The sequence below is a fragment of the Chelonoidis abingdonii genome, chromosome 6, assembly GCF_003597395.2.
Source record: "Chelonoidis abingdonii isolate Lonesome George chromosome 6, CheloAbing_2.0, whole genome shotgun sequence".
NCBI classification, from domain to species: Eukaryota; Metazoa; Chordata; order Testudines; family Testudinidae; genus Chelonoidis; species Chelonoidis abingdonii.
This window is the reverse complement of record NC_133774.1, coordinates 33,176,762-33,204,093: the sequence shown is the minus strand read 5'-3', so window position 1 is coordinate 33,204,093 and position 27,332 is coordinate 33,176,762. Positions and strand designations below refer to the sequence as shown.

Here is a 27,332-nt window from a genome sequence, read left to right as displayed (position 1 = left end):
CTTTGCCTCAGTTCATAAACGCATATGTTCCAAAGGCAGAAGGGACCATTGTGGTCATGTAGATTGCCCTCTTGTTTATTCCCAAGGCAATTCTATATGAATGTAGCCAATAAATAGCTAAAAATATGTTAGTAATGAGTTTGCAGATTGACAAGAAAATGTTTCCACTCAGAACTGAGTAGCAATCAATAATGTGACAGGAGCTTGTAAAGATCAAGAATCCAAAGAGGGGAAATCTCTGACAGAATCTCATATAGGACAGAATTAAATGGCTATTAATGTTCGTTATATAATTATATGATTTGATTACTTACATCAAGAAAGCTAACATCAATATGCAGATCAATGTCTACATCATCAATGGCTCCATATTCCCTGAAAGTAAAGAATTATATTACTTTCCAGCTACTGTTCAGCTCAAGAGCATCTATAAAAGGAGAGATCTTATTAAGAATAAAAACAGTAAAGGATATTAAAGTTCATATTTAACTGGATGAGGTGAACTTTTCCATAATGGGTGACTTTTTGCTGTATCGAAAGGGATCAACTAACAGCCTCTGCAAATAATACTCCAAACCTTCAATAACACAGATAATCACATTTGAAGAACTGCATAGCTCAAGGGAATTGTAATAGGATACTCTGTAATGGACAACACTGGGTAAATGACAGCTATTTACCTCTAGGTCACTGGTTCACATTTGGTTTGCAGTGACCAAAAGCCATTAACAACTGATGGTCGCAATGAAATGACAGCCTTTGGGTAATGAAGTGTTTGAATCCATTCCAGTTCTCAGTGAACAAGGTATTCACTCTGCTACAAACAGCATCACAACTGGTAAAGACTGAACAGGAACAGAAACTGAACCCTCATTCACACTTAAATGCTTAGGTTTGTTCCCCATAAGATTCACCTATGATAAGATTCACCTATGGAAACAGGCAAAGATCTTTGTATAAGGCTCCTAGTAATGGAAAGTCTGCTATGAATTGCATAAAGCACCTACTACTTCCCCAGTCCTGGCAGACTTACAGGTGTCTAGTCCATCTCAGAAAGTGTGCAATGCTGGCTGGACAGCCAGGAGAGCAGGCTAATTAACTTCCTCCCTTTAATAGCTGCCACTGAGAAAGCTTCTTTGGATACATCAATGAAGGTTAAAGCTCCCCTTGGCAAAGGAAACCTTCGATATTATAACCACTTGTCCTCCCTGGGGTGAATCCCTCTCTAACACTGCAGGCCAGGCTGATGCAGGGAGGTGCTATTTGTGCCTCCCTGAATCTACAAAAGTGCATCTGGCCTCATGTATCTATACCTCAGTTTTTTTGCAGCTGTACCGCACACCATCTTGAATTATTGACTTCTATAAAACTCACTGGGAGTTGTATTGTATTGTACGAAGTTGGTCCCCGCAGAACCGAACTGGGGCACATTGGTCAGGCAGCATGGGGAAGTCTAAGCAGGTGTTGTTTGTTCTGGATCTACTTTGAAGATAAAAGGGTACTTAATTTTCCAGCAACATCAGTGTAACACTAAATTTACTTTACAAAAGGATTTTTTTTTAAAGTTGTATCCTCCATCAGGTGCCACAGTAGTAAGGTGCATCTGTTTAGCCAACCCAGAACAAATTATAGTCCCTTTAAATGGTATTGATTTCATTAGGAAAAAAAAAACTTAAAAAGAAAAAAAATGTAAAAATTTTCATCACAAACCATAGTTCTGATGCATAATGGGCATCATATTAAAAGTTGACTCCTTTAGTATAAGGAGACAAAAAGGAAACCAATTGGCTCCTTTCAGATCTACTTGCCAGTATCTTTTCTGTTTTCTGAGTGCGAGCAAGATGGGCAAAGTCTTTTGACCATGACCATAAAAGTGCATTTCAGACATTGGATCAGCTTTTTATTTCTTTCTTTAATTAATTTATTTATTGGGGTGGGGATGATGGAATAAGGTAATAGTGTCCAATGAATCCTTTACCTAGTGTTCAAGAACAAAGCAGCAGCTACACTGACATGGAACCATCATTGAAAAAGTACTGGATGCCCTCTGGTGAGGTTTTTAAAGTTTCTAAAGTTTGTGCAAGTTGAGCACACTTTTCTGAGAGCAGTAAAGTGTACAACAGTAACAAAGTGCATAATACTAATGAAATGCGTAATGGTAGGTTTCTTGATAGAGGGTAGGAAAACTGCTTGAACACAAGCTGTGTAAGCAGACTAATACTTTCATATGGATACCCAAAATGTTCTGCCTCCGCTATTGCTCCATGTGCTATATTTACTTCACATCTGGGTCAGACAGACCAAGACCCACGACAACAGTATGGGTCAATTCTGCTCCATTCATGTCAATAACAAACTCCCTTTCACTTGAGTAAGGGTGGGATCTTACCTTAACTTCCAGTGGTCTATGGAGATGGTTTAGAGCAGGGCCGCCCAAAATGGGGGGGGCAAGTGGGGCAATTTCCCCCAGGCCCTGGGCCCCATAGGGGCCCCCATGAAAGTTTTTCAGGGCCCCTGGAGCAGGGTCCTTCACTTGCTCTGGGGACCCCGGAAAACTCTCGCGGGGCCCAGGCCCCTGGAGCTTCTTCCGCTCCAGGTCTTCAGCAGCAATTCGGTGGCAGGAGGTCCTTTCGCCCAGGGACCCGCCACTGAAGTGCCGGATCTTCGGCAGCAATTCAGTGGTGGGGGCCCCTGCTGCCGAAGACTCCAGGACTCCTGAATCCTCTGGGCGGCCCTGGTTTAGAGAGGACGGTTACACAGATGATTTCTGTAATATTTTCCTAATTTCATTTTTACTTTACTTATGATCTGTTATAGTTCAGGGGATGGGATCTTTCATCAACTGAACAATGTCAAATGCATTCCCATGTATGTGAAGTTTGTCTGTTTGTCAAATTTCAATCATTACCCTAGGCAGCCTAGAGACAAGTTTCAAGGAAGAGTAGACTGAATAGATTTTTTAGCTTCATTTCAGAGAGGGTTATGGATTACAGCCTGGATTTTTATGTGCTAAATGCTAAAATGAGGAAGAACTAAATCTCTAAAGATATAAAAAGACATTAAGGGTCTTACAAACGTACCTAAGGGCCTCTCATTGACCTCTGCATTTAGACACCTCTGAAAATCCTCACTCTAAAGCCAAATAGTTCCACTGTGGTACTAATGTGCTGAAGAGGGATGCAAAAAACAAACCAGAGGTTTGATGGAGAGGCCTGGGGAGGGGGGAGAGAAATCTGGGAAACCCTGAGAGCTACTAAAAAGAGTGTCTATAAACTGTTTCAGAAAAATGAAAAAAGCTAAGATCAAGGTGACAGGTGTAGTTGATCTGACAAAATTCCTCCCCCCCCCCAAAAAAAACCAAAAACCAACCCCCCCCGGGTGTCTGTTTAGTATTTTGGAGAAACTGCTAAAGACTAACGGAACCTTGAAGACTACCCTGTAATGTTGTCAAGGTCAGTGTTAGTTTGTGTTATCTGCCACATGCAGTTAGTGTGGGACTCCCCAAGGCACAGCTTTAACTCATGCACATAAGTATTTTAAAGTGCTTGAACTTTTACATTTAATGTGTGACTGGTTTGCTTGTGCTGGTTTCTCTCTTGTATTCCCCTCTCATGTTTTGCCTCCTTTCAGTGACCTTCCCGCAGCATATCAAAGAACTGTTGAAAAATACAGGCTAGAACAAGTACCTTGCACGTACATTAGACATAAAATTTGTGTTATGTTCCTCTGCCACCTAAATTACTTAAGCGAACACTATTTTAGAGCAGAATCAGCTGTGTTTTTTCCTTAAACAGTCCCTCTTCAAAGCATAACTGACCAGTGCTTGCTGTCACACATTAATGGGATAGCTTTCTTTTCACCCCTTTTCTACTGCTTCCATAGCCTGAGGTAGAGGTGGTAAGAAAGACCTCCCTGCCAATCTATTAAACTTAACAGTGGCCTGAGACTGCATAAACTGACAATCATGCAAGCATTAAACCGAAAAATTAAGTTTAATATTTGGAAATATTTTGTCAATATACTTCAAACTACAGCATCAGACAGGCCTTGCAAACAACGGAAGGAACCAGCCCACAGGGCAATTACCCAGCAGCTTAGTCCAGCCCTGTATAGACACAAATCCTGACCCTGAATTTGATGAAGGAGGAGCTTTATGAAGCTGTATTGGCTTCATGGAACTCACTGCTGGAAAAGGGCCTAAATTTAAGATGTTGCAATACTGTGTGTACTAAGTAGCTAAATTCACTAACATGCACTACAATGCAACCAGTGCAAAAGGTCTCACATTTTTAATTAAATTGCTTAAAAAACCAAAGGCCAGATCCTGAAAGTCTGTGAGCAATGCTTATTTATGCAAGCAGGACCATGGAACTGAACAAGCGCTAATACTACTCAAGTGAGTGAGTGTTGAAGGACTGGACCTTTGAGCAAAATCCCACCATTAAATAAAAATGTAGGTGAAAGAACAAAATACACAAAAGCTGAGTGAAATAAGAAAAGATAAAAAGGGTACAACCAAGGGATTTTCATGCTCTCTAAAGCTCACCCCCCCCCCCCTATAAGGGATTTTAGAGCTATTCCCTCTAATAAAGTTGCAGGAGCTAGAAAATATTTCTCCTACCGCAGCCTACAGTGAGGCAGAAGCACATGTCATCCCATAGTCCTGATGTGGTAGTGCAGCTCTTGAGATCTTTCAAACAAACCTTCAGGAGGCTGGTCCCTCAATAATCACTGTGAACGGACTCTGAGGGCTTTGGTTCATGTGGCAAATAAACAATGTGTGAGGGGTTTGACCATCTCTAGCATCCAGAGCTCAGTGATGAGGAGCTGAATACCATGCATGCCTAGTGTCTGAAGAAACTCCTGTTTTTACCTTTAAAGTCCTCTGGTTGATCGATAATTAGACAGCAGGGGAAGAGGTAACCCTCACAGGGGATGTCTACACAGCAGCTGGATGTGGGCTTCCCAGAATGGGCAGACAGATACATGTAAACTCTATTTGAGCTAGCATGCGAAAAATAGCAGTGTGGCCATAGCAGCATGGGCAGTGGCTCAGGCTAACCTCCCAAGTATATACCTAGGGGGCCAGGAGGGATTGTATTTGGGTGACTGGTGCTGCCACAGCCACATTGCTATTTTTAGCATGCTAGCTGGAGCAGAGCTAGTGTACATCTATCTACCAACATTCGAAAGCACCCTACAAGCAGCTGTGTAGACATGCCCTTCGATATAGTCTTATTCAGCGGGTGCCCCCAATGTAGGATTAGAGGAGAGGTTGAAACTGAATGCCTAATGTTACATTTTGTGGTTGCCAAACATATATGGATATTGTCAACTGCTGAAGAACTTAGGAGACACAAAAGTTTTCCACATGCCAGAAGCACTCACAGATACCAAATTCTAATGAATTGAGCCCTAAGAGATGGCATAGCCCACAACGAAGCAGATTATTCAATAAATTAAATGCATTAACATTTTTAAAAGGTTATATTCATTGTTGTAATGTTAAGTGCCTGAGGGAACATATTATAAAGGTATACAGAATTTCACACAGTGTAACATTTAACAGTCTGGCAACTAAATGATTATCTCATTCATTTCTTAAATCATGTACAACTGCTTGGATTTAAATTTCCAATGTCCTTTAAATCGAATGAATTTCCACTTAACTTCAAAAGGCAGATAATGAAGATTTCTTTTCTTTTAGGAGTATCATCCAAGGAATTAAACATATGCCATTAAAATGTACACTTGATAAATTAAATGGGCATGTTATTCAGCAGCACCACACAACTTCGTTTTAAACAATATCTCTTTTCTTAGAATAAAATAGTTAACATATTATATAGGTTCATGGAAATTGCTATATGCAATATATCCAAGATGATTATTAGGTCCGGTATAGTTTTTTATTTTGTCTCATATCATATTGTCAAGGTGATATTTTCTCCATCACTTTGCAACCAGATCTGTTAAATCTTGCCTCCTGGTCATAATGTATTTATTAATTATTATTATTATTATTAAAATAATACCTCATGAAAACATTATGGACTACATGACAGAGCAAAGTATGCTTAACAGTAATTTTAATCAAAATATAACAGCCCAATCCTGTCCCCATTAAAGTTAAAAGCAACACTCTCACTGACTTCAATGTTTACAAGATGGTGCCTTAAGAAATTGTTCTGAGCATAGACAGCTGTATTAGCAAGTTCAGCAACACTACAAAGCAGAGCTCAGAATCATCACTGCTCCATCATAATGTTCGTTCACTTTCTGTTAGTTGATATAAATTATCCTCCTAGAAATCTGTAGGTTATAACTAGGGCTTTATGTTTGTCACGGAGGCTGTGGAAATGATGGATTCCGTGACTTTCCGTGACCTCCAAGACTTCTGCGGTGATCAATGTGGTTGACCCCAGGGGTGCCCAAGCAGCAGGCTCCAGGGCCACCTGTTCATGTGGCCCTGGGGTCAGCCACAGCGGGCGCTGCTGGAGTGGCTCCACAACCAGCTGCTGTGGGCGGCCCTGGAGCCAGCCACACCAGATGCTGCTGGAGCAGCCCTGAAGCCAGCCGCATCGGTCAGTGGTCAGGCGGCCCTGGAGAGCTGGCTCCGGGAACTGCCTGAGTAGCGACCAGTGCTGCTGGTCCCAGAGACTGAGCAGTGGTCCCGGGGCGGCTGGAGCAGCCACTGTTCAGCATCCCCTGGCAGCTGGTGCCGCTAACCCCCTCAGCAACAGGTCCCCAGGACACCCCCAATAGATGTCGTCCCCAGCAGCATCCCTCTGGGGTGTCCCCCTCCCCCCAAGATTTAGTCAGGGGTATTTATAGTATAAGTCATAGATAGGTCATGGGCCATGAATTTTTGTTTATTGCCAGTGACCTGTCCATGACTTTTACTAAAAATACCTGTGACTAAATCATAACCTTAGTTATGACCCTTTGTACAGTTTGTGATGGCGATCCTGCATAAACACCTATCTGCAACACGTCCAACATGCCAAAATATAGCCAACAAGCTTCTATTCCCTAAACTTATGCTGCTGACAACCAATTTTATGTCCTTTTTCCAGCCACAGAACTGACAAAAATTTTACCCACTAAAATGATGTACCTGAGAGATACTGCATTAGGCCCATAGATCTCTCTCACTGCTGTCAAATCAGCTTCCAGCTGTGGGTGCTTGTGAAGTTCTCCATCGTAGTTAACCTGCAGATAAACGTAATATGGTGAGTGTTTTTATTTTATTTTTTTACTAGCAGCAACATTTTCATAGTATTCTAAGTGCAAATATGGTGGTGTTACTCAAGTTGTTCCATGAATTTCATCTGGTCTTTTCTCTTCTATTATATGCCCGCATGTTCCATTGATGGTATGTTTACCATGGTACTGTACCAAAACACAAGCTGCTGCTAAGGCCATATGAAAAAAAGAGAGGAAAAAAACTGACAAAGAAGCGATTTTTGTGAAAAAAGTGAAAGCTTCACTTTCAATATTTCCTTTCTATGAAGAAAAATGTCAGTTTGTTGGTGAGTTTATTTAGTATCTTAACATTTGACCGATTTCATTTTTTTTCTGGGGAAAAAACAAATTGGCTGTGTAATAGGAAAGGAAAAACTTCTTTGCAAAAATTGTGTAAAATTGGCAAAATCAATTCCAAGTTCAAATAGAAGCAGAGCTACCTCATTGTCCTCCTTCAAATTCCTCCTTGAAATTCTCCTTTGGCATGATGCCTATAAAAAACTTGAAATGGCTAGGCCACTTGCATGCTGAGACCACTATCATACTGACCTATATTGTCTCATTGTTTCCTTGTATTCCACCTTCTGTCTGTATCTATCTGTTTGCTCTTGTTTTATGCTTAGATTGTAAACTCTTTGGGATACTCTTTCTTCTTGTTTTTGTAGAGTGTTTAGCGCAAGGAGGTCTTGGTCCCTGATTCAGGTTCCTAAGCACTCAGTAATACAAGTAGCAGAAGTAGGAACGCTACTACTACTAATAATAATAAATATCTCTTATGGAAAAATCCTATTGAATTTAATAGGGATGAAATCTATGGGGCTCTATAGAAACTACCCAAAAATACAGCATGAAACCCTGGCCTCACTGAAGTCCTTCTTTCTTCCTAGATTTGTATAACTCTACTTGATAATATTTCTCCAGTCTAAAACCACTTCATTTTAAAAACAAAAATATAAACTGATAAAAAGTCACATGAGACAAGGAAATCAATCACCTAGAAAATAATTAATTAGGGATATAGTATAGAATTTTCAAAAGCACCTAAGTGACTTAGAACTCATCACTTTGTTATTATTACTGGTAGCCTACAACACCATAAACTGTGAAGTGATATGACCTAAGATAATCTTCCTCTTTTATTATTCCTTTTGAAAATGTGTTAATAATATAGTAGGAAATGTATCGTTGCATATCTCTATTGCACACGGGAGGTAGAAACAGTCAATGGAAGTTTAAGATCATAGAACAAAACCGATAGTTTGATTAGACTTTATGAGGTCCAAATAAGTTATATTTGTCTATACTCTATAATGATCTATAACATACCATTTTAAAGGTATCAAGTATTGTCCTTTAGGAAAAAATACTGTAATCCATACTTTTACAGTGAATGCCTATAGATCAGGGGTGGTCAAACTGGGGCTCCAGAGCCACATGTGGCTCTTCAAAGGTTAATATGAGGCTCCTTGTATAGCTGCTGACTCCGAGGCTGGAGCTACAAATGCTAACTTCCAATGTGCTGTGGGGTGCTCACTGCTCAACACCCTGCTCGGCCCTAGGTCCTCCACCACTCCACCGCTTCCCTCAAGGCCCCTGCCCCTTCCCCTGAGCCTGCCATGCCCTTGCTCCTCGCCCCTCCCCACCAGAGTCTCCTGTGCACTGCAAAACAGCTGATTGTAGCAGGCGGGAGCATGGGGAGGAAGGGGGAGGTGCTGACTGGCAGGGCTGCTGGTGTGTGGGAGGTGCTGGGGGCTGGAAGGGGGTAGCGAATGGGGGGCTGCTGATATATTACTGTGGCTCTTTGGCAATGTTCATTGGTAAATTCTGGCTCCTTCTCAGGCTCAGTTTGGCCACCCCTGCTACAGATGATGTGGTCACCTTGTATCCTGTTACACTGGTTTAAATCTGGAGTAACTCTTCAGAAGTGAATTTCGCAGATTTGGATGAGTGCAAAACGAAATGAGAGCAGAATTTGGCTTTGTCTCACTGAGAAAGACAAAGAATGAAGCATTAGAGTCCAATTCTGGCCTTCAAATATCCATGTAGATTTCCCACTGACAACAGTTGTTGTTACCCAGGCATAACTGATGGTAGTACTGGGCCCTTGATTTGTACATCATATCTAGTAGGATTCTAATTCTGAAATTCAGTGGTCTGTATCAAGTTTGACAGTTAGAGACGCACATTTCAACTGAATTAAACAGTACTCATCTGATCCCCCTTTATAAGTGAAAATTAGCCAATGATAATTTGACCACATTTGGAATTCATCAAAAACTCTGAAGCCCCTCTGAAACTCATCAGTGTAGCAGAAGCACAAGGTTATCAGACGTACTAAGAACATTTAGGAAAGGGAGGGATCTGAGCTAGTGTATCACTGACTTATTTTGGTCAAAGATGGAAGGCATAGCTTTGGAAAGAGTCTTATTCCTATCCTCTGTGCTGCAGAAGCTAGGGTCTAATATAGGGAAGGGGAAAAGGATGCTGCTGCTGGGGGACTGGAATTTTGCTGAGTCAGACAGAATCAGTTGTCTGGGAGAGGGTGAGTAAGGTGAGGGTGGCAGGACTCCCATCCTTATACCCCTCCCCCTTAAGAAGGAAAAAAACTAGGACCCCCATTACTCTCTCTAGTTGCTGACATAATCATAAGTTCATCCTTTATTTTTTCATGTTAGATGAGAGAAAAAGCTATCTTCTTTTTTTTTAAATAAGAATTCCGACACTATATATATATATATATATATATACACACACTCCAGAGTTCTCGACCAGCAATCCAGGGCCTCCTGGAGGGACACAAGCAGGTTTCAGAGGGTCCACCAAGCAGGGTCGGCATTAGACTTGCTAGGGTCAAGGGCAGAAAGTCAAAGCCTCACTGCATGGGTCGGAAGCTGGGGCCCCAAGCCCTGCCAAGGGGGGCTGAAGATGAAGCCTGAGCAACGTAACTTCACAGGGACCCTGTGGTGTGGGACCCTGGGCAATTGCCCTACTTGCTGATGCTGGTCCTGGCTTTGATGTGCAGAAAAACAGTTGCAGCAAACATGTTCCATGGAGTTTTTATAGCATGTTGTGGGGTGGGAGTGGGGGGCTCATAAAGAAAAAATATTGAGAACACCTGACTTAAACAACGTAAATCTTGACATGATGTACTGATGATTATGGAGTCCTGCCTTATGAATGGAGAAGGGTGTTTATCCCGTGAATCACAACATACTTGACTTGTCATCTTTTTTCTCCCTATTGTATGAAGCATCAGAAAAATCTCTCCAGAACAATATGTGGGTTGCCTGGCTCCCCAATATAATGCTTCCCCACAAAATTTCTGGTAATGGATGGCTAAGGGCTGGAAAGGGCAGCAAATTCCATGTTCCCCTATTGGCAAGGAGGAACGCCAAATTAGGAACATATCATATAAGGTATTGCCCATCCTTGTGATACAGCCCTAGACACATTTATGAACATGCAGAAGTGAGTGGAAGCTTTGATTAAAGGCAGAGGTTTTTTACAACTGCATCTGCAAGTTTACACCACAAGAGCAGCATGTATAAGAATCAAAAGCAATGGTGTTATTGGTTCAACAAGAGCTGATCTGCTGTTATCTCCTGAAAATGTACAGAGGGTAGAGATTCAAAGGAAGAGCGCACAAAGACTCTCACAGACAGCAAGTATAAGAGTTAAAGGTCCCAAAAGTGCAAGGTCTGATAAATTTACCGAATCTGAATGACTTGTTAGACAGTCTCCACATTAATCTGAGACATGATATAGATTTCTTTGTCCCAATATAACAGTGGGTAAGAGCACTTAAAAAGAGTTTAAGTGATTTAGGAAGATAATTCTTAAATCCCATTTCAAAGAGGACTGCATCAAAGCACATTAACAAACTGTGCGTCAGCAGTGTCCACAAAGACGGTCTGCAGCAAGCTAATACAGGGTAGATTCACACCCCACCTTGGCATGAATGAATTCTTAATGTAGACAAGCCCTCATTCCTACTGTAAATCAATAGGACTTAGGTGCCTAAGTCATTTAGCTACTTTTAAACTGTTTACCCAACTGTATCTTTTGGGGAAATTATGTACAGGTGATTCAAACCTTTCCACTATGACCAAGACACTATGGGCATGTCTACACGTACAGCACTGCAGCAGCACAGCTGTCCGGATGCAGCTGCACTGCTCCAGCACATCTGGTGAAGCAGTTTTATGCCAGCAAGAAAGAGCTCTCCCATTGGCATAATAAAACCACCTCCAGAACAGCAGAAGCTATGTTGGTGGGAGAAGCTCTGTGCACACAGGCGCTTATGTCGGTGTAATTTATATTGATCGGGAGTGGTTTATTCACACCCCTGAGCAACATAAGTTAGGCCGACATAGGCTGTAGTATAGGCATAGCCTATGTCTTTTCTTCACCACCACTCCCAAACGCTTTCCTCTTTTACACTTTCCCCTTTTCCCACAATCAGTTCTCTCACTGTTTCAGCTGTCACCAGTTAGAAATGGTAAGATTATCTTTGACTAGCAATTTCTTCTCCAGCTGTATTTCTCATGTGGTTAAATTGGCATTTATCACTTTATATACAGTTTGCATATCTAGAAAGAGAGAACCAGGAAGAGACTAAATTAGTCCAAACTAAAAAGGGCCAAATTAATATAATTCAAAGACTGTGCTGGAAAACAGAAGATGTAGAACTAGAAATTAACCAAAATTGGTGTGTTAGATATTAGGCAGACAAAATAATGAGGGGATGGGCTATTCCACCATCACTCCCTTTTTGGGGTCATTAAAAGATAAAGCCTTTGGGAGAAGAATACAGAACAGATGGAGGTTACTGGCATGAGTGTCACCATCATGGCAGCCACCTCCACCATCTCCCCAGTTCTTCTTTGTCTTAATCCTGGCAGCCAAAGACAGGGACACTGATAACATTGCCACCTCTACCAGCTCCAGCAGAATCCAAAACACCATTTGGAATGAAATAGGGCAGGATTTTAACAAGAGCAGCAGCAACAGTTGCTCAAGCTCATCTCAACTAATTTCTTCTCTTTTATCCAAAAGGATGGCATTACCTTCTCTGATATCATCTAGGAGACAATCTAACAAGGTTTTTATTTTTTTCCTTTTAAAACTCTGTCCAGATAAAGGGAAAGGAAACAAGAAATGTCATCAAAATGAAAGCTTTACTCAGTACTTAACATTTAAAATGTTTTAACTGTTTTCTCTTCTTCTCTGCATCTTTAATAAAAGGTTAAAAGGCTTTTTAATGGTATCTTTGCCATCGTACTAAGCAGGCTGAGGTCTCTGTATACCAAACTCCTTGTTTAACCCTGTTTAATATCAGTCAGCGAGTGGTTATGTTAACACCTTTGGCCCATTTATTCCATCAAAGTTAACATAGCACATCCTTATGCGGCTTCTCTATTATTTGTCTTCCTATTAGCTCTCTTCATTCATCTCACAATTCTTCTTCTTCATGCCTTCTTTTTCTTACACAAAACTCTTTAGAACTCACTTTCTCTTTCTGTGGGCATGTCTTCACTATGGAGCTAAATTGGTGCTGCTGCAATCGATGTGGTGGCATCGATTTAGTGGGCTGGTGAAGACGTGCCTAATCGATGGGAGAGCACTCTCTCATTGATTCCTGTACTCCACCTCCCCGAGAAGTGTAAGGTAAGTTGGTGGGAGAGCATCTCCAGTCGACACAGTGCAGTGTAGACACTATGGTAAGTGGATCTAGCTATGTCTACTTCAGTTACGTTATTCACGTACTTGAAGTAACGTAGCTTAGATCAATTTACTGCAGTAGTGTAGACTATGCCTGACTCTCTCATTTTATATCCCATCTCATAACCTGTCTCTTTTCCTCTCATTAATGCACTTCTAACGATCTCGTCTTCTTTCTTCCTCTTTTTGTTTACCCAGTATTTTGTACTCATTCAGGACAATCACAGCTGTTGATTTTTTTGCTTTTGGTGATTACTGTATTTTATTCCCATCTCTCTGTGCTGTCTTTCCATGGAGCAAGGGTGCTACCTAAATAGAATGTAATGTAACCAGTTCAAACACATTCTAGACAAATATTGACCGAAACCTGTTACTATTTAACAGCTAATTGGTAGCTTATGGAATGGTGTTCTCAGTCTGTTTCCTGGTGGCCGCAAGCCTATATAACAAAAACCACCCCCATGAACACTGTTTGAATGTATTGGCCCCTTAGTTGATGATTTTGGACATCAAGAGTAAAGAGAGTGCCCTAGTCAAACACTCCATTGACCTCTCAAAAGAAATAAGTACAAAGGGAACATTTTAATTTCCAGTAGGGACTAGGATATGGTAATAAATAATTCTGCTGAGGGAACAAGAGGGAAAGACACAGAGATATAATTATTATTTTTTTAAATCAGCATCTCTCTAGGTGAATTAGACTACAGAGCTCAGAAAGGAGAAAATTTACTATAGTATAGATCACAAGAGTTTTGTAGCTACCACTTTTACCGTTAAAATGCAGTGCTATTATTTTTACCAGATGTCAACCCCAACGCATAACAGTTTACAACCCTATTTTGCTTTCATTGATGTAAATAGGATATATGCTTTCTAGAGTGAACAGTATTTCCTGGAAGCTATAAAATAGATCTCATTTTCAAAAACATCCAAGTTACAATCAGTTTTCTTGTCCTTACAACTGCACAAATTTGAAGATCAATATAAAACTCAAAATAAATTATCTCAGAAGCCTTCAAAGGACATTGTTTGGAAATTATTGGGAAAATGTTCTCCCTTACCTGTCCCCCATAATAAAACTCTTCAGAATCATTATCTCCTTCAGAATCTTCTTCAACTGCACTATTGTGCCTCGAGTCCTTATTTAAAAAAATAAACAAAGTTTAGCAAATGAAACAGGAGAATGACATTTGCTTTTCTTCTTTTTGTAATTATGTATGTTACAAATAAACACTTCATACACTTTATTTAGAGTTTTCATTAGGAACTTCTAGGCAAGAGGATCGTGGGCCTGATTCAACCAATGAATGGCAAAATTAAACTGTGTCCCTATAGGTAGGGCCTAACCAAATTCCTGGCCATGAAAAATGCATCACAGACTGTGAAATCTGGTCTCCCCATCCCCGGTGAAATTTGGTCTTTTGGGTGCTTTTACCCTATACTATGAAGATTTAATGGGGGAGACCAGTGTTTCTCAAATTGGGGGCCCTGACCCAAAAGACGGTTGCAGGGAGGTTACAAGGTTATTTTAGGGGGTTGCAGTATTGCCACCCTTACTTCTGCGCTGCCTTCAGAGCGAGGCGGCTGTTGCCCGGGTGTCCAGCTCTAAAAGCAGTGCTCAGCTCTGCAGTCAGCAGTGCAGAAGTAAGGGTGGCAATACCATACCATGCCATCCTTACGTCTGCGCTGATGCTGGAGGTGGCTCTGCCTTCAGAACTGGGCTTCGGGCCAGCAGCCGCCACTTGCCAGCTGCCCAGCTCCGAAGTCAGCAGTGCCACCACCAGCAGCCATTCAGAAGCAAGGGTAGCAGTACCACAATCCCCTCTACAATAACCTTGCAACCACCCCCACATAGACAATTACTTTTTGGGTCAGGACCAGTGTTCCCTCTAATTTTTTACATCCATGTGTGGAATGAATTTGTTAAGTGCACCATTATGGAAGTGATCTGTGGTGGCGCCAAGGGGTTCAGAGTGTGGGAGGGGGCTCAGGGCAGGGGCAGAGGGTTGGGGTCTGGGGGTGCGGGATCTGGAGTGGGGCTGGGGATGAGGGGTTCAGGGTGCAGAAGGGGGCTAAGGGCGGGGGCAGAGGGTTGGGGTGCAGGCGGGTGCAGACTCAAACATGGGGCCGGGGATGAGGGGTTTGGGGTGCAGGCTGCCCCGGAGCTGCAGTGGGGAGAAAGAAGATTCCTCCCAGCCCTCTCTTGCTGCGGCAGCTGGTGGCCAGGGGAGAGGCGCCTCTCCCCAGACATGGCAGCACCGGTGGGGCTGGGCTGAGCCAAGGGAGGGGCTCCTCTTCCCTGGCTGCGGCACATCTGACGGGGCAGGTCTGTGGTGGGGCTGGTGGGGAGGGGCACCTCTCCCCGCCGCTGCAGGTCCATGCTTTGGCCAGCAGAGAGGGGCACCTCTTCCTACCAGGCTTTGGTCAGCAGAGAAGGGCACCTCTCCCTGCCACTGTAGGTCCGTGCTTTGGCTGGCAAGGACAGGTGCCTCTCCTCGCTGCTGCAGTCTGCGCTGGGGGCGGCCAGAAGGGGCGCCTCTCCCCGCCACAGCCCTGTGCTCCTGTGCAGGGCTTAACAGGTAGCTGCGCGCCTGTGCAGGTTAGAGGGAACTTAGGTTAGGTTAGAGGGAACTTACAATTACAATTACTCACGAATTTTACCTGTGAAATTTCAGATTTAAATAGCTGAAATTATTAAATTTACGATTTTTAAAATCCTATGACTGTGAAATTGATCAAAATGGCCCTTGAATTTGGTAGGATCCTACCTATAGGCATTAACCTAATGTATTCTGGCAAATCAACTATAATAGTCTATATTAATTTGTCAACAACATAAATAACACTTAGATTTTACATAAAACATTCACCTTCAAATCCCTTTAAAAGAATTAACTTATTAATTTAAACTCACAATAGGGACGACTCATAGAAAATGGTACTACTTTATCAACGTAAGTCAGAAAGTCACACTTTAGTCCTTGCTTAACGTCATTCAACTGTTTAAGGACATTATTTCTTGTTTTCCCACAATCCATTTGTCATTCACAGCACTTATGTTAACAGGAGCTCACATAAATTGAATACTTGATAAAATCATAAAGACAAAATTCTCCTATTTGACCCACAGTTTATCTATTGCACATTTTGCATTCACAGGAGGCACAAAACTTCCATAATAACCCAGAAATCAACTGTGTGAATTGAACAGAATTTTCCTTTTAATCTTCTAGATTCAGAAAAGTGAGATATATTTTTGCCACCAATTTCCACAGCCTCATATTCTAATCTTATCTCCTTACCTCTGCCTGTAAATTCATACTGTATGCTGTGCATGTGTATATTGAGTGAAAATTGTATTTACAGCCAATTTCATAGCAATTTTGACTTTTTTTTTGCTGGTATTTTACTGAAGAAAAACAAAAGACTGTATTCAGTCTCCACTGCCTAATAATAACCTTAGATCCCCGGGAAGCATGCTGCAAATATAAACAAAATAAACACATCAACAACAGAAGAAAAGAGAAATGAAACTCCTCATACTAGAAGAGTGATAAACCCAGCATGTATGATATAATCACGCAATGAAGTAAAGACTTTGATTGTCTGGCTCACAGAGATTGTTGGTGTTAAAGATTTTCATTAACAGGTTTCTTAAAAATATCTTACTTGGATCCTAATTCAATTTAAAATTTATAAAAAGTTCTATTTCTTTGCCATGAAAAGTTAATCTATCTCAAGCTTTTAATCGTGAAAGTAAATCTAATTTCCTCTAAAATTTTTTAAAATAAAAATATTTCTTCACCAGGAATGTACTCCATAATACTTTGTAATTTGAGACTATTTTGGTTCTCTAAGTTTTAAAGATCATTGAATAAAATTCTGTGATAGGACAAGTCAAAAATTTCCACTGCAACTTCTTATATCAAAATAAGGGCCTATATGCTACAAACACAACCATATCAGGATACCTCACTGCCACAGGGTTGTCCTCTATTTCAGTATAAAACATGTGATGAAACCAGCAAACCATTACAATCAAATATAGACTACAATTCAGGAACTTTTTCTTATTCAAGAAAGCATTTAACGTTAAGCATGTGGTTAAGCACTTTTCTGAATCAGGGCCATAAAGTGCTTAAGCCCTTTGATTACAGTGGCAGTAATGTGATAATATGCTTGGTAATAAGGGTTTGTCAGACTTAGTATCTGTGTGCCAATTTTCACCAAAGACTTCATCTGAATGCTGTTTCTTAACTATGTTATTTCCTTGATCAGACCTAGTTATGAAACCAAATATAAATTACACACTGGAACCATGGGGTCTGATACTCTATTGTTCACTCTGTCATGAACAGGTCCATTGACTTCAATGGGACTGTCATTCTCACATTAGTAAGCGCTAAGCTAGGAAGTGAATGTTTGAAATATCTGATCCTGTGCATAAGATCAGGTTAGGAGATAACTGCTTTGTGATCAGCTTCTCTGACACAGTTGTACTTCCAAGGCAGAAAACGTTATGGGGAAGGTTCAGTCATCCTAGACTGATAACACTTTGCATATTTTTAACAGCCTCCTTGCAAAACTATAGATTGTTTGTGTACATCTGGAGTGAAATCCTGACCTCTTTGATATCAATGGCAAAAGCCTCATTGACTTCAGTGGGGCCAGAATTCCATCCCAGTGTTTGTTTTAACAAATTAAATGCAAAAGAAATATTAAGTTATGTTCTGTAGTTTGTTACTCTACCTTCCAATGAAAAAATATATAAGGACTACATTAATAAAGCAATACCATACCTCTCCATTTTCCCTCTGTAATTTTGATTTTATAGATAAGCAACAGTTAACATCACTGGTTTTTCTTAATTCTAAAAAAAAATCATTAAAAAGGAAAATAGTTAATAGCCATGACAAATCTAAAATCATTTTATTTATGTAATTTAAAAAAAACAAACTGAAATAAGTGTAGTGGCAGTAGTATTTGCATTATTGTAACACCTAGATGCCTCAGTCATGGACAAGGACTCCACTGTACTAAGTATTGTACAAACACAGAACAAAAAGACAGTCCCTGCTCCACAGAGCTTACAATCTAGCAATATAAATACAAGAAGCCAAGATCCCTCAGGAATCCATGATTCTACAATACAAAATGCTGCATAAATAGGTTTTTCCCCATCGGTTTTATTTACTTGTAAACTAGACTTAAGCTATGTCCACACTTACGGAGGTGTGTAGAGTACAGGACCTGCATATGTAGCTGCTCGCTGCAGTGAATGGCAGGCTATGACCACACTTACTGCACTGCACTGTGCGTGGTTGTATGCCACAGTGAAAGGCTCTGGCCAACATGTAGACAACAGGGAAAGACTCCAGCAGAAGGCAGGCAGCAGGACATTATAATAGCCAGGTAAATGCCATGTGAGGCACTGCTTGGGAGTGTAGAGAGCCATGTAGAGTATATACCCTGGAGGTTCAGGTGTGTAGGGCACTCTACTGTACTTGCCCAAGCCATGCCTCACTGTCTACACTGCTATTTATAGCTGTGCTAGCTGGGTGTGCAGTATCTATACTGCACATATTGCCATTATTGGGTGCCAATTTAAATTTCTTCTTTGCTGGAACGCTACAAGATGACAATTGAGATACTGATTTTAATTGGATTTTACATAAGAATAAAAGAAACTGGCAAAATAAAGTCATTTCATTTTCTTTATAGAGACAAAAAGGTTTTGATGTTTAATATTAAATTTCACACTTGATTTAAAAATATTATAACACGTGTATCTTTGAAGAAAGAAATGTATCTTAAGGGTCTGATTAGGATCTCATGGCTGTTTTGCTTCTCTGTAACTCCACTGATTTACATCAGTTTAAGTGAGATCAGATTAAGAGCCTAAAATGTTTGCTTTCTAGCAACTTTGTACCAGTTTTCCATTCCTGCACCGAAAATATATTTTTCAGGCTAATTCTATGTTAAACACAAAAAACTATGTTAAAATAACAGTATTAAGGTTGCAAAGTCAAGCACTCAAAAGTTAGGAAACGACAGAACTAAGGTTGCCTGTGCAGTCTCCTTTGTATCTACTGGCTCCCAGTCCCCCATCCCCAGCCCCTGTTTCCTTCTCAGGCTTCCAGTCCCACTCTCTTTGACCAGCCAGTCGCAGTTCCCTTTCCCAGCCAATCCCAGGTTGTCCCCCAGCGCCCAGTCTCAGCCTCCACCCTTGCCTCTCATCCCCAACTCCCACTCCTCGTTTTCTTCTCTCCTCCTGGCAGATTGCAGTCACAGGCTCCCAATTTACTGATCCTGCCACTCCAGCTCTTGTCCCCTCTAAGGTCCAATTTGACAGCTTCCTTCTCCACACTGCCTGGGTCCTGCAGGAGAGTCACTGAGAGCACAGGAGAATTTTCCTACTCTCAGTTCACATGCCTAGACCCAAACCCAGCACAGCTTGCAGCAGCTCAGAGCTGCAATTGCAGGAAAAGTCAGCCTCTTGCTGCAACATGCTCATTGTGGACAGAATCTTTGGGGAATTTAGCAGCTGAGCATATGTGAACTGTGATTTTTAAAAGCTTATAAGAGCCAAATGTGGGCAGATTTTCATGGGGTTGGCAAAAGGCACATCTCTGACACTACCCAGGCAAATTTCAACTCTCTGTTCCAAAGCATGAGGTTGATAGAGCTTTTCAAAGACAAGGGTGCTGGAATTATTTAACATGGTCAAAACAATGTGTTCTTCCCTAGCTTTGTTCTCAAAAATGGCTAAACCATTTCTGTTGAACATTTAAAAAAATCAGCCTGAGGTAGATACCTGACAGAAATGTTCATCCCAATGGTTAAAGTTTAGCAAAGTGATAAGCAAATGAAAATGAGGTCTTACAAAGGGAAGTGTTGGGCAGCCTTAATGATAGGCAAGTGTGTCCCATTGCATTCAAACAGGATTGCTTTAGCATGATTGTAAGCCATGCTATGAGTGAAAACACATATTGCCTATACACTCCCCAAAAGAAATATTTTAGTTGCTTCTATTTCAAAAGGTCTGACCATACCCAACAATGAGCTTGTGAGAAAACTACAAGATGCACAACAATACGTATTGGGATATCATCTTTTATGTATCGGCAGTATCCTGCAGTCCCCCACAAAACTTTAACTTGAAAAATCATTTGTGACTCAATATTACCTGTTGCGATTCTATGGAAAATTACTGGGATTGAATCTGTTGTAACTAACACATCTTCATCATTATCTGAACTGGAAACATATGTGTTATCTATAAAAGAGAAACAGTTCTTAGGATAATGGGTACATAATAAGGGCCCAATCCACACTCCAATGACACCATCCAAGCAGCCTCCCAGGCTGCCCCACCAGTATGCTTCCATCTGTGACATAAAGGAACTACTTCATATCTGTGGGTCTCCTATGTGCACTGAAGTGTCTAAATATGCAAAACATGTAAGGGTAGGAGAAAGGAAGGTTAACTTCCTTTGGCCCTGATCTTGCAACAAGCTCTAGGCAGGATGGACCTCCTGTGCAGCTCTGATGCAACAAAGCACCTAAGCACATGCTTAAGATTAAGAACACAAGTAGTCCCTTGACTTCAAGCAGGTTTGAGTGCTTTATTGGATCAGAGCCAGAATGTTAAGCACTTTACTGGATCAAGCTATATATTTCATACCAAACAAGAATTAGGTTGTTTTTAGATTATCATCATTGACAGCTTTAGACACAGTAAGCGTCACAAACCCCCTTCTCGCTAAACTTGTGAATCAGGTTCTCTCACCCTGACCTGGCTGACAAATGAAGGCTGAAAAGGAGAAATGACTATGAAAACAATCTAACTAACAGGAAATGATTAGCAAAAAGAAGCTCCTAGAACACATTAATGCTTTTTCAATATCTTCATCTGAACCTCTGAATATTGCTCTAACAATGATATTTGCTTCAAGCACAAGAATGTTGCACTATACCTGGATAATCCTCCGAGACATGTACTGAATAGGATATGCTGAAAGGAACAAAAAAAGAAAGAAACAAGGATGTTAATAACAATAACAGCATAAGAATTTTCTCTACTTCTGAATTATCTGTTTATTTATAGATTTCTGACAGCTTCCAAGACAGGAGGCAACAGCTACTCTGACAGCTTTTGAAGTGCTTAGCTCAAAAATGTAATGCCCCATTTCAAAGGTTTACTTCTGCTAAACCAGCTAAGGTCTAAATTAAACTGTCTTAAAAATATCATCATTGCATTATAAAGTGTTCTCTTTACAGTAATATTTCACTGCCTCCATTGAGCCTACTATGTTTTATTTGTTTAAATGTATACATATGTCCCAATCCTACAATTGGTTCCGTGTGGGCATAACACTGACTTCAGTGAGATTGCATAGGTGTAGAATAATGGTAGGCAACCTGCAGCCCAACAGAGTAATCAACTGGCAGGCTACTAGACCCTTTGTTTACCTCTGCACGGCTGCTCGGAGCTCCCAGTGGCTGCAGTTCGCCGTTCCTGACCAGAAGCGGCGGCCAGCACGTCCCTGTGGCCCTGTCTCTTCCTGCAGCTGCCATTGGCTGGGAATGGCGCAAAAGTAAACAAAGTCTGGCGGCTCACCAGTGGATTACCCTGATGGGCCGCAGGTTGCCCACCACTGGTGTAGAAGTCTGCCCACTGGCAGCCAAGTGCTGAATCAGACTCATGGACTTAATTTTTTTAAGAAGGTTAATGTGCATCCTTATTTTACACCAAGCAAATTAATTTGTGTAGCATGCTGAAAGCTTTCCACTGTATAATTCATGTACTTTTCTTTTCAGAACTCATATATATATGTCTACCTGCATATCTAAATAATACATTCTGGTGTGTGCACAGTGTAATAGCCATGGTCACATCAGTGTAAAACTGATGAGAAAAAAATATAGTGCTGATTCTCCATGGATAGAACTCCCAGTGGAATCAAGAGGTGATTCTACATTCATAGGACTTTCAGGATCAGGTTCTTGGATTAAAAATATCCTCAGGCCAGATTCTGCAAACAACTACAACCAAGTTTAGTTCCTGATTCAAGGCCAGTTGAAGTCAAGGGTGCCTTGCATCTATGATTTAGTCCCAGTAGAGAGTGGGACAGAGGACAGAAGATAGATGTGTGCATAAACCATGAAAAAGGGAAAAAGAGGTAGAGATGATTGGAAACCTTGAAGTTATGAAAAAGGAAATCAAGATTAGGAAGTAGAAAAGAAAAGAAAAGAAAAGAAAAAAGAAAAGAAAAAGGTGTTGTGCTCCTAGTAACAGCCTGGAGTAGGGAAGGGGAACGCCTAAATAAAATCTGCACAAAATTTTGATGTTTCCTCCATTTGAGAGAGTATAAGGAGAAAATCTAACTGCCAGACTAAAATTAAATGATGTGTCACACAGAAGAAGCAATTTAAAAAGGCAGATGTGTTCATAAGGTTAAAAATAAATAAATGCTTAAAAAAGTAAGGGATGTTTATTTGGAGTAAAAAATAAAATCTGCATTTTTATTAGAAACACCGCCAATCTAGTTTAACGCCTAAAATTTAGGAGGAAATCTGTCTGTTTCCTATAGATTTCTTACTTCTGATGTTGAAAGAAAACCAAAAATGTAATTAAATTTAATTAAATTCACTGCAAATAGTGGTTTCCCCCATTTAAAATTAAACATTTTCTGAGTATGCAGGGGAATTTTTGCTGCCCCTCTGGAAGGGCATAATAATGTGGTGCTCTCCATGTATGCTGCAGCACTCAGAGGCACTGTGCCATATGTAGCTCCCACTGGCACAGTTCGCCTCCACATTGGCCTTTACTCAGGCTCTGCCTATCATGCACAATTGAGCCCATAGTTAGGGAACACAAAACTGTCCATTTGAACCTATGGAGGGAAGTAGCATAATGCTTACACTTGTAATCATACATTAGTTATGTTCAACTTACGGAAATATGTTTAAAAAACTGAATTTGTTTTTGGTGCCAAAAAATCTCTCTCATTTCTATGCATGAAAAGGTATATTATTTTTAATGCATTAATGGCAAGCTACTTCCTACCGATTGTACATCTGCTATATTTTAATTGAATCCTTAAAGCAATTTCTGACTTGAACAATCTCCCTTAAAGAGCTTCAGACTGGCAGTCACTATTCAACCAATCTCCAACTGATTTCAAAAGCAGTTTGGGCCACGACAGAACCAAAGAATCAGGGAGCTAAGTTTGAGCACCTCAGTGGCCACTGACTTCAAAGAACATTGTGAATGTTTAACACCCCACAGGACTAAAACTTTAGAGAGCAAAAAAGCTTCTGTACTTTATTTTGTCAGTGCTCTGAGGCAATTGAAATTCACTTAAACCTGGTCTACACACAGTATTACTATTTCATTTAGGCAGTGGAGCTTCCTGCAGCTGGGGAAGGTACTCGGAGTCTGATCTCCCCTGAGAGAGGCATGCAGGGGAAGAAGTGGCCTGTCCCTCCCCAGCCCAGCCAGGGCCAGATAAGACCCAGCTCCGGGAACCCTGTCCCAAGCTACAGGAAGGAGCTCCACAGCCGCTGCCTTCAGAACCCAGCTCTGAAGGCAGAGCAGATGTGAGGGTGGCAATCCCCCAATTCCCCTACAACAGCTTTGTGACCCCCCACAATCCCTTTTGGGTCAGGACCCTCACAAATGACACCATGAAATTTCAGATGTCAACATCTGAAACAGTGAAATTGACTAAATTTAAAATTCTATGATCATGAAATTGACCAAAATGGACCATGAATTTGATACCCTGGCTACTTATACCAGTATAGCTTATTTCCCTTTTCATACAGGAATAAGCAAATTTATACTAATATAATTCCATCCACATTAGGAAGGTTGCACCCCCAGACAATAACAGCAGAGTTAAAGTGGTACAAGTTTTAGGTGGTGGCATAGGCTTAATGAGGATGCTATTTCAGCATCATTTAGCTCAGTAGTTCTCAAACTTCTGTCCTGGTGACCCCTTTCACATAGCAAGCCTCTGAGTGCAACCCCTCTTATATATTAGAAACACTTTTTTATGTATTTAACACCATTATAAATGCTGGATGCAAAGCAGGGTTTGGGGTAGAGGCTGACAGCTCACAATCCCCCATGTAATAACCTCGCAACCCCCTGAGCGGTCCCAACCCTCAGTTTGAGAACTTCTGATTTAGCTTATTCCTGTGACAGACAACAGCTCCTTTGTAGAAGACATCCTAAAGCAAATATATTCCTTGACCTTCAAGCTCAGAACCTTTACAATAGAAATATTATCACAAAACATTTGTTACTTTGCAGACAACATTAAGTTAGAGCGAGATGTCATGTTTCACTGCTTATGATATTTAAAGTAAACTTCTTATTGCTTAAAATAATGTCCACATTTATAGCTGCAGGCCTAGTTTAATGATAATTTTATGCAGGGTATGCTTCATGCAAATGGTTTTAAGTGTATATTGTACTAGTTCTCCATTTACAGAGATAATTTTGAAAATCCTTATCTGTATTTGACAGGAGTTCATAAACTGGATTTGGATGCACATTTGTAATACACTCCATGTTCATCACCAAAGATTTTTAACAGTAATTATTTTATGATGAATTGATTATCTTTATATACAGTCTCATCTGAGATTTGGCATTACTGTATTTTTTTAAGTTGGTTGAAATGTTTGTGGGTACAAAGGTATGGATTTTATTTCATTTTCATGTAGTATGTATAGAGAATTGAATTTCACATATACCATATCTGTGTGTGTATATATAAAATTAGATTATGGCCCACTGAAGAAAACGGTTCCAAATATAACAAATCTGACAATACATCGATATCTCAGAACATTGCCCCAAGGGGCTAAGGGCTCAATTCGGTGTTTATTGAAGACAATGTACAGGCTACCATTGCCATCAATATGAGTGCTGGATCAGGCTCTTAGAAAACACATTCAGTCTCTTTCACTTGATAATTATATGGGAAGAAGAAGATGACAGGTTTATACTAATTTGATTAGAAGCAGCTCATTCCCGACCCACCGCTGCGATGCAGTACCAAAATCACACCTGCATACTGTGGCCTCAGTCCTGCAAAGAGGTATGCCCAGGTGTACTGTTACTCCTGTGGGGAGTCCATTGGCTACATAGGATCAGGCCTATGACAATAAAGCCTAGGGTGGCCAACCTATGGTTCCACAGCCACATCCGGCTCTTCGGAAGTTAATATGTGGCTCCTTCTACAGGCACTGACTCCGGGGCTGGAGCTACAGGTGCCAACTTTCCAATGTGCCGGGGGCTACTCACTGCTCAATCCCTGGCTCTGCCACAGGCCCTGCCCCTACTCCACCCCTTCCCGCCCCCTCCCCTGAACCTGCCGTGTCCTCGCTCCTCTCCTCTCCCCCCCAGAGCCTCCTGCATGCCATGAAACAGCTGATTGGGAGGTGTGGGGAAGGAGGGGGAGATGCTGATCGGCAGGGCTGCCGGTGGGCGGGACGTGCTGGGACCCAGGGAGGGGAAGCTGATGGCGGGGGTTTCTGACATATTACTGTGGCTCTTTGACAATGCACATTGGTAAATTTTGGCTCATTCTCAGGCTCAAGTTGGCCACCCCTGCTTTAAACAATACTCCTCTGCACAGACAACACCAGTGAAAATAACTCTCAACTAGCAAAACAGTCTACTGATGCAGAGCAGCTTTGTATTTTAAGATTTCAAGTCATTAGAGTTTTACATGGATTAAAAACAAATACAAGGGAAAATAAACCACAGCAATGTTCTCACATAATGTTAAGTGTCTGATTTAAACCTGTAAAAACAAATACATTTGGGTTTACAGCTATATATCAACTCTTGACATCTCATTCTGTGTCTAAATATTGCAGGTTTTATGTATCACAGTATAGTTTGCAAAATCATGGGTTTGTCCTAGAGCCACACCAGCTAAGTTACTAACGCGTCACAATCCTGAAAACACTTCTGCACATATGTAGTCCATCAAATTCACACTACTCTGCTCTAGCCCACCTGTAGGTTTCTTCTTCATGAAACCCTTTAAACTAGGTTTCCAGCTGTATGGCACAGCAGGAATGGTACAAAGCAGATGAAGCTCTCATGAGAACTAAGCCTAAGAATTCTTGTAACATAATTTAATCAGATTTGCTGCATATCTTCAAACAAACGGGCTTTACTGGGACATTTTCCAAAGTGAGATATTCATCTAAGCTTCCAACCCAGCTTTAACTTGGTCTCCTTGCCCTTGAGCACCATCTTCTATCATTCAATTTCAGACCACAGACATCCATATTTCCCTCAAAAATCTCTGCATACTGGCTGGAGAGCTATAAACTTACCAATTACTTATGGACTGGAGAGCCAAACCACTGTAGCATGGATCATGTATCCCAACACCAGCCATACACATAATACTGTGCACGATCCACTGCCCTGTTCTAATTAGCCTCTCAATTTTAATTAGAGATCCCATGCCTCTGACCTAGTCTGAGATCAATCTTAAACATCTTCTTCCTGTACACATGGGTGGCAAGCAAACCCTTTGCATTTTTGGTGATAAGGACTTGTGGCTGACAGAAAATGGAAGCGTGGGTGCAGATAACATCATTACACAACAAAAACACACATTATTGTAATAAATATCTTGAAGAAATAAAACTTAAGTTTCTTTCTTGTAACAGCTCTGAAGGTCTCCTGCCGATATACAGTGGAGGGGCAGGGTTAAGAGAAGAGAGTGAAGACTGGTTTTCTAACCTTACTAATCATTTCTACACTTTCTGATATCTAGAAATCTAGAGTTACAGAATTCTAATGAAGCTCTTTTTGTTTAAGACACATTCACAGCCTTAGATCCACCTCATCAAAGAATAAATGTTAAAGATGAAAAAAGACCTATTAGGTCATCTAGTCCATACATGAAGGCTCAATAAAATGAGTTAAGGACAGACTTACAACCTCAGATACAACAATAAGACTACATTGAGTGCCTACATTAAAAAAAATTGGAGTGCTAAAAGGATCCATAGAGTAACTTCACTGAAGTCCACAGAATTACAAAACGGACCACTTTGGGCCAAAGTATCTAATTAATTACCTATTCATTGCTTTTGAAAGGATAACATTATTTCGAACAGACATTTTTACTCTGTATTTTGGAAGTAAGATATAGTATATATTTTAGTTTCTACAAATTACAAGGAGTGGGGAGAAGGAACAGGAAAAAACATCCAATTCTGCTCTCACATAAGTATAAAACTGGCATAATTGCATTGACATCAATGAAATTATGGTGGAATTATATTGGTGTATTTGAGATTAAAATCTGGCCACAAACTATCAC

The 27,332-nt window shown here is 40.9% G+C and overlaps 1 protein-coding gene across 1 annotated transcript in view; it reads right to left on the bottom strand.

Annotated features, from left to right (window-relative positions):
- Positions 1 to 27,332, bottom strand: part of PARP8 (poly(ADP-ribose) polymerase family member 8) — a 175,403-nt gene that overhangs the window by 77,653 nt on the left and 70,418 nt on the right. The window contains exons 3-8 of the mRNA XM_032805284.2: positions 20,943 to 20,980; positions 20,153 to 20,242; positions 17,766 to 17,836; positions 14,028 to 14,105; positions 7,118 to 7,212; positions 315 to 375 (exon numbers count right to left, since the gene is read on the bottom strand). Of these exons, the coding sequence (XP_032661175.1) occupies positions 315 to 375; positions 7,118 to 7,212; positions 14,028 to 14,105; positions 17,766 to 17,836; positions 20,153 to 20,242; positions 20,943 to 20,980 (433 nt within the window). The remainder of the gene's footprint in view (positions 1 to 314; positions 376 to 7,117; positions 7,213 to 14,027; positions 14,106 to 17,765; positions 17,837 to 20,152; positions 20,243 to 20,942; positions 20,981 to 27,332) is intronic.